The sequence below is a fragment of the Psammomys obesus genome, unplaced genomic scaffold (assembly GCF_907164565.1).
Source record: "Psammomys obesus unplaced genomic scaffold, mPsaObe1.curated_primary_1811, whole genome shotgun sequence".
In the NCBI taxonomy this organism is placed as follows: Eukaryota; Metazoa; Chordata; class Mammalia; order Rodentia; family Muridae; genus Psammomys; species Psammomys obesus.
The window spans coordinates 8,432,883-8,439,928 of record NW_026596162.1 but is presented as its reverse complement, the minus strand read 5'-3'; the positions used below and the strand labels follow the sequence as shown (position 1 = coordinate 8,439,928).

The window sequence follows — 7,046 nt, the reverse complement described above, 5'->3', positions numbered from 1 at the left end:
TGTGTGTGTGTGTGTGTGTGTGTGTGTGTGTGTGTGTGTGTGTGTGTTGGGTCTGTGTCTATGTTTGTGGTTGATCTGGGTAGCACTGATTACTCTTCTGCCCTCTGCCAAGTTCTCTCTTTCCTGCAGAATCAGCAGGTTCAAATCTGAATAAAGTTATGCACAGGGCAAAATGTAGAACCCAAAATAAATTTGTACACCTTGTTGGGTCCTGGGCATGTGCCCAGCAGACAGCCTCTTACCTTTATCATAGATTTCCTTCAGGACTCCTCGCTTGATCAGCTCCTCTCGGCTCTGCCTCATCGATATCTTCCTTTCCAGAGCTGCAAGCGAGAGACAGAGAGGCAAGTGTGAATGGTGACAATTGTCTTTCCCCTCACCAGCAAAGGAGCCATATGTATGTTCATAGATACTACAACCCAATTAAAGAGCCTATGATTTACGTTTTGCTAATGGTAAGCTAATGACACACCAGCCAATATTTCAACGCTCTGAAAAGACATTTAACCAGATTATTATTATTTTTTTAACTTTTCAAAATAAAACTCTTTGAGTTACCTCTAAGGCAGGTATATTTATTGAACTTCTAAATCTGACTTGCGGCAGAGGATGCCTCGGCGGGAGAAGGTTCCCATTTTGTCAGCCATGTGGCTAGTGGATAAAGGAACTGGGATTGCACCAGACATATAGCCAACTGCCTGGGGCTCTGGGTGAGATGCATGGTCCCTGAATATGGACGTGGCAGACAGGCTGGCATTTCAGTGATCTGCCTCAGAGCTGATGTTTCACTGAGGGTCTCTTTGCTTTCCTAATGCAATCAGTCAGTCAGTCAGTCAGTCAATCAGTCAGTCAGTCAATCAATCAATCGAGGTATGCATTTGGATATTTAACTCTTGAAAAGCACCCTGTGTTGGCATAGTCCCTAGGACCTCAGGGGACTGAGGGGCGGTGAGTAATTTCCTAGCAACATCTCTGGTTTACCTCTCCATGTAGCTCCACGTGGGAGAAGCCACACGAGGAAAGAACTTTCCCCAAGCCAGGTGCTCCTCCCGCTGAGCCTAATGTGCGGTGGGTGGGGCTGGAGAGAGAGTTTTCCTACAGGAAGAGTGGGTGTAATGAGGATCAATAAAGGGGAAAGAGGAGGGAGGCTGTGGGAGCCTTTGGAGAGAAGGAGGTCCCTTCAGCACCTGCAGTCTAGTCTCTGGTAAACAGAGGGAGGGAGCAGAAGTTATTTCGGTGGCTTGTGTCAGCGTGAGCATTTCCCCACCCTTCAGGAGCAAAGGTACTTATGGGGGAACGTGCTAGCGACAGAAGATCTCCATCGTGCAAGAATGCAGGCCAATTAGTTGGGCGTATTCATGTGCAGACTTCAGAATAAAAGCTAGTGGGGAAGAAGTGAAGCCGTGAGGGGAGCCTATGATCTCTGGCACATCAGTCAAATCTCTTGGCTGCTTTGGGAACATGGATGTCTCAGAAGTCCTCGGGAGGGCCGGGCCACCTTGATTTTGATAAAAAGCTCACTTGGTTGATATCAGGCGTAGGTAAGCTCACGCTCTGATCGTACATTTTGGTGAAGCATTTCTTTTCGCATGTGAAGTGTTCTGGTTTCAGTCACCAGCACCATATAGGAAACTTAATGTTTAGTCTACATAATATATAGTACTCTGAATGAGAAAATACTCCTCCTCTAGCCACCACCAATTTCCAAGTTAAGGTGACACCCTCGAAAGTGCTGGCTTATTTATTCTGCAGCTCTCCTTATTTGTTGGTTCAGAACTCTGTGCTCACAAGGACCATGCACACACCATTGGAGAAGGGTAGAAAGTCGATGCTATTAGCTCAGTTGTTACCATGATTCTGGGAGTGCTTACCACTCCTAGATGAGGTCCCCCAAGCCCTGCCAACTCTGAATTGCTTGGGGACAGACCCCACAAGCAGAAGACCAGAGATTCCAATGTTTCTGTCTTCTCCCCAGGACACCAAACCGTCCTGAGGATAATTACATGGTGTATGAGAACACTAAGGCTTTAACAAGGGAAGCCAAGTTCCTCTTTAGAATCCTGTGTATGGGGCAGAGAGAGGCGGGGGTGGGGGGAAAGGCAGGGAGGGAGGAAACCTCAGGCATTAGTCCTTGCTCTCCACCTTGTTTGAGGCAGGATCTCCCGTTGTTTGCCTCTGTGTGCTACAGGCTAGCGGGCTGGCTCATGAGCTCCCGTGGATTCTCCAGCTCCCACAGCTAGCTCATCTCGCCATGAAATGCTACAATTACAGGTGTGTACTACTGTATCCAGTAGGTTCTGGGGATCCCAAATGAAAGTCCTCACACTTGTGTGGCCAGTATATTACCTACTAAGCCATCTCCACATCCCCGAGGGCACATTTCCTTGGGGCTCAGGAATGTGACCCCCGTACTTTATTCTCAGTTGATCCCTTCTCCTAAGGTGCCATTTCCCTACCATCTCTTTTTGCAAGGCACGCCTCTCCTCTTACCTCAGCTGTCCTTTCAAAAGTGAGAGCTCAGCTTGGGCAAGGTCAAAGCAGTCACATCACCCCCCCCCCCCCGCCCCCAGTGCAATGGAAGGCCATATGCTGTGGAAGGCTCCATCCAGCCTTGTGACCTGGTTTACCACTGAACTATAAAATGGGGCTGTGGGACTAGTGAGGAGAAAAGAGAAGACAGGAAGGCTTCCTTGTTCATCAACCAAGGTCCAGCCTTCTTTACCGTGTGACATTGGCTTTGGGTGGAACAGAGACAGGAAAAAGAGAGGAGAGAAATGATGAAAATCTAAAGACAAGGTGCCAGTCTTTGGGGTGGGTCTAAGATGTCCCGTGCTCCCCCAAAGGGCAGGGAAATGAGGCAGGGGGACAGGCTGTCTACCTGGGATGGCTTCGTTTCTAGGAGGTAGAACTAAGTAGAATAGTGCCAGTAAAGTAAAATAAAATAAAATAAAAAAATACATGTTGTCAGCTAGCTGGCAACAACCCGTAAGCAGGTCTTGTGTCTATATAAAGGGGAAATAAAGTCAATGGGATTTATGTTAAAACAAGGAAACTTATTTCAAAATGTAGGAGCTGTTCTTATTAGCACACAGGGCAGTGTAAGTCTGAGGGACCACACACAGAATGCTTTGGTGTCAACATTCTAAACTTATGAAATTAGACAGTGGGGGCTGGCGGGACGGCTCAGAAATTAAAATCGATTCTAGAGGCGCCAGTTCGGCTCCTGGCACTCTTGACAGGTGACTTAAAAGCACCTGTAACTCCAGCTCCAAGGGATCTGAGGTCTTCTGGCCTCCCCAGGCTCCCATACTTGTGGTAGGTACACACGAAACACACACACACACACGCACATGAGTAAAAAAACATTTTGTTGTTGTTGTTTAAGACAGGGTTTCTCTGGGTAGCTTTGGCTGTCTTGGACTCTAGACCAGGCCGGCCTCATACTCAGAGATCCTCCTTCCTCTGCCCCCCAGAGTGCTGGGATGACAGGCGTGCGTGCAGCAGCTGGTGTAAGAAGACATCTTCAAAAACCCACCAGGTAATGGCAATGGCAGCACAATTCTTTGCACACAGGAAAGTCGTTCAGTTATTCACACTAACAATCGGTGAATTTTAACAACTGGTTATTATTACTTTGTAGTGCTGAGGACTGAAATGTCATCTCATGTTAGGTAAGCGTTCTTCCACTGAGCTGCATCCTCAGTAAGGCATTTTACTTTTTAAATTTTAGACAGGGGCTGTTTAAATTGCTCAGGCTGACCTTGAACTCATGCTTGCGGCCCAAGGATACCCTACCCTTTCATCCCAGGTGCCTAGAAATTTAGGCCTGTACCATTAGGACAGGTTGCAGTGGAAATTTTAGTTTCAGTTTGATCATGTGTATCTGTGTGTTTGCGCATGCCCACAGGGGTACATGTGTGGAAACCAGGGGTCTACACTGATGTCTTCTTCAGTAGCTGTACGTTTACAAAGCTTTAGGTTTATGGTATATCAATGAAGTTATACACACACTTATATATAGTTTTTAAAATCACAAATCAACTCATTCAGTATGTTTTTCTGCATGTCTTTTTTTTTTTTTTTTTTTTCTTTAAAGCTATCAGGCCGTGTCAGAGCCTTCCTATCCATCCACACTGGGCCACTTCATTCGGTTTTGGATGTTGGGTAACATTTCATGGGACATGAAATATGCACCATAGTTTCCTTCATGAGTCTGCAACTGAAGGAAATTTGTTTCCATGATTTTTGGATAAACCTGCTCCAGTGAGCCTCTGGGTTCAGGTCCCAGGGAGGGGCTTTTCTCACTACAAAACTTGACTTACAGTTTCTGGGGAAGCTGTTTGCTATGCGTTCTCAAAACCAATGGCGGTTATGTTTCGTAATTCTTGGGGACTGCTTTTTTTTTTTTTTTGTTAAATAATAACACTAATAAAGCAGCAAGTGTTAGGTTTGGCCCAGGGGCTACTTAGGCCCTGCACACTGGGAGCAGCCTCTGTCTCTCTCTCCCCTCACAGCAGCTTTAAGAGAAAAGCCTGGCACCGTAGGGTGAGTATCTATGAATCTGGGATCCTTACCCCTCCAGAAAAAGCTTCCAAGCATAAAGAGCTATCAGGGTGATAGGTGGAAACATATGGCAGACACATTTGCTGGAAATGTCCTCTCCCTCCCCTCCCTCTGCTGCCCGGCCTGAGGCCTTTTGGGAGAGGGGCCAGTATTGATGGTGGAACAAGGCATTTTGGTCCTGCTAAGAGTATCCGAGTGGAGACCTGCTTGGGTATTTTTCTTCTCTAGGACAATCTGTCTCTGCTGGAGTCCCTGCTCAATTATCCTTAAACTACATTCTGAAGGGAACAGACATTTAAAGGGAGAAGCAACTGAGAAATGATGATGTGCCACAGAGACTCTTCTACTGCCATCCCCCAAAACAGTCAACCTGTGATTAAAATCCGTAACTTTGATCTTTTTAAATCCTCCAGCTCTAGGGAAAGGGAAATTGAAGCAAGAAATCTGCGAGTGACAGAAGCAAAGTTCCGGAACCTTGAGCATGCTTCAGTTTTCTAGTCCAGCTTCACGGATGATGGGGAGGTTAACACGGCCACACTAGCCATGGCCTAGGAAGAGCCCCATCACCACAACCAATCACGCATTGAGATGAAGCACATCTGTAATCCTGAACTCAGGAGGCAGAGGCAGGAGTTTGAGATCACCCTAGGCTACAGAGTGACAAACTGAGAGCTTGGAGTACAGCTCAGTAGCATGCTAGTCAGTGTCTAGAAAGATTAAGCAAGGGCCTGGCTTGATCCCCAGCCTGGCAAATAAGACAGAAAATAAAAAATAAAAAAAAGAAAGAAAGGAAGAAGAAAAGGAATGTGAGCATGTGGGCACAAGCCTGGTTTTCAGACAGCATGGTATGATAAGCCTCTCAAGTCCAAAGGCAAATGGCACAAACACCAAATCTGAGGTCCAAGAGGGCTACAAAGAACTAAATGGTAGAGCCCAGTATTACTAGGTAGAGAGAGTTTCAATTACTTGATTATCCAAGGAAGGCCTCACTGAATCATTCACTCAACATGTAAAAAGATGCCTTTATGCTTGTCAACTTGGGCCAAGTGATCCTCAGAATGAGCATTTCCTAGAGGGGAGCATTTTTATGTTATAGGTAGCTCATGAAGCTTCCCACAGGCTCATGCATTGACAGTTTGCTTCTGGGACAACTGGATCATGCTACCAGCATGTGATGGAGCTTGGAGGGGGTGGAACTGAGCTGGAGAAATTTGGATGATTGGGGTGTACCTTTGAAGGAGGAATTGGTATGCCCACACCCCCTCTTTGTATTTGTTTCCTAACCGCCAGGATAAAAGCAGCTTTGAGCTACAACACCTCGCCTGCGATAAAGTGATACTCAGCCACAGTCCCGGCAGATTGGGCCAAGGAATCTTGGACTGAGCAGCTCTGAATCTGGGAGCTAAAACAAATCTTGCTTGATTTTCAGTTGAGTTCCTAAAGTAGTTTGTTGCAATAACAAAAAGTTAAATCCATGTAGAAATCCTTTAGAGGGAACAAGGGTTAAATGTTCTTGTCACCTGTAGGTCCCAGTTGCTTCTCTGTCAGTGTGCTCTTACAGCCTTTACCATCATTTTATAACAGCAGCTTCAGCAGAATCCCCAGCACATGAGCACAGGGATCATATGGTAGGTAGTTTGAATATGGATGCTCCTTATAGGCTCATATATTTGAACTCTTAGTTACCAGGGAGGAGAACGGATTAGATGGATTGGGGGGCATGGTCTTGTTGGAGTAGGTGTGATCTTGTTGGAGGAAGTGTGTCACTGGGGATAGGTTTTGAGGTTTCAAAAGCCCACAGCAGGCTCTCTTTGTCTGATGCCTGAAGATCAGGATGCAAAGCTCTCAGCTAGTTCTCCAATGCCATGTGTATCACCATGCCCCTTTCCCTGATGATAATGGATGAATACTCTGAAACTGTAAGCAAGCCCCCAGCTAAATGCTCTCTTTCTGGTGTTTCTTCATAGCAGTAGAACAGTGACTAAGACAACCATCCTCTTACTCTTCCATGACAGTTCTATGACTCAGCCAACTGCAGGGATTTTCCATCAGGCTTGACTGGTCCTCACGTACTGGGAAAACTGCCTAGATTATTGATGTAAATACCAGACAAACTAGCCTTGGCCTTGAGCAGGGATTCCTTAAACTGGGGGGCTGCAGACACACCCAGGCAGGACAACCCTCTTCTTGATTCCTAGGAGAAGAAACACTCGAATACTCTGGCTGTTCCTCAAATACATGCTTGGGATGGACGATCTAGGGTTCAATACTTCTGTCTTTGAAGTCTGAACTAGTTACCTGCTTGGATGGCCTATCTCCGGTGGGAACTCCCCTACAGCTGTTATCAGTGAACTCCAGGACAGGTTTGGTGGGATGGTACCAGGGGCACATGAACAAACCTCATTGCCAAGGTGGTGACCCAACCACTCCATCATTATCATCATCATCATCATCATCATCATCATCATCATCATCATCATCAT

The 7,046-nt window shown here is 46.3% G+C and overlaps 1 protein-coding gene across 1 annotated transcript in view; it reads right to left on the bottom strand.

The window, feature by feature from the left end:
- The window catches only part of Phactr1 (phosphatase and actin regulator 1), a 442,461-nt gene that overhangs the window by 103,488 nt on the left and 331,927 nt on the right, over window positions 1–7,046 (bottom strand). Inside the window, exon 6 of the mRNA XM_055595105.1 lies at window positions 243–323. Within this exon, the coding sequence (XP_055451080.1) occupies window positions 243–323 (81 nt within the window). The remainder of the gene's footprint in view (window positions 1–242; window positions 324–7,046) is intronic.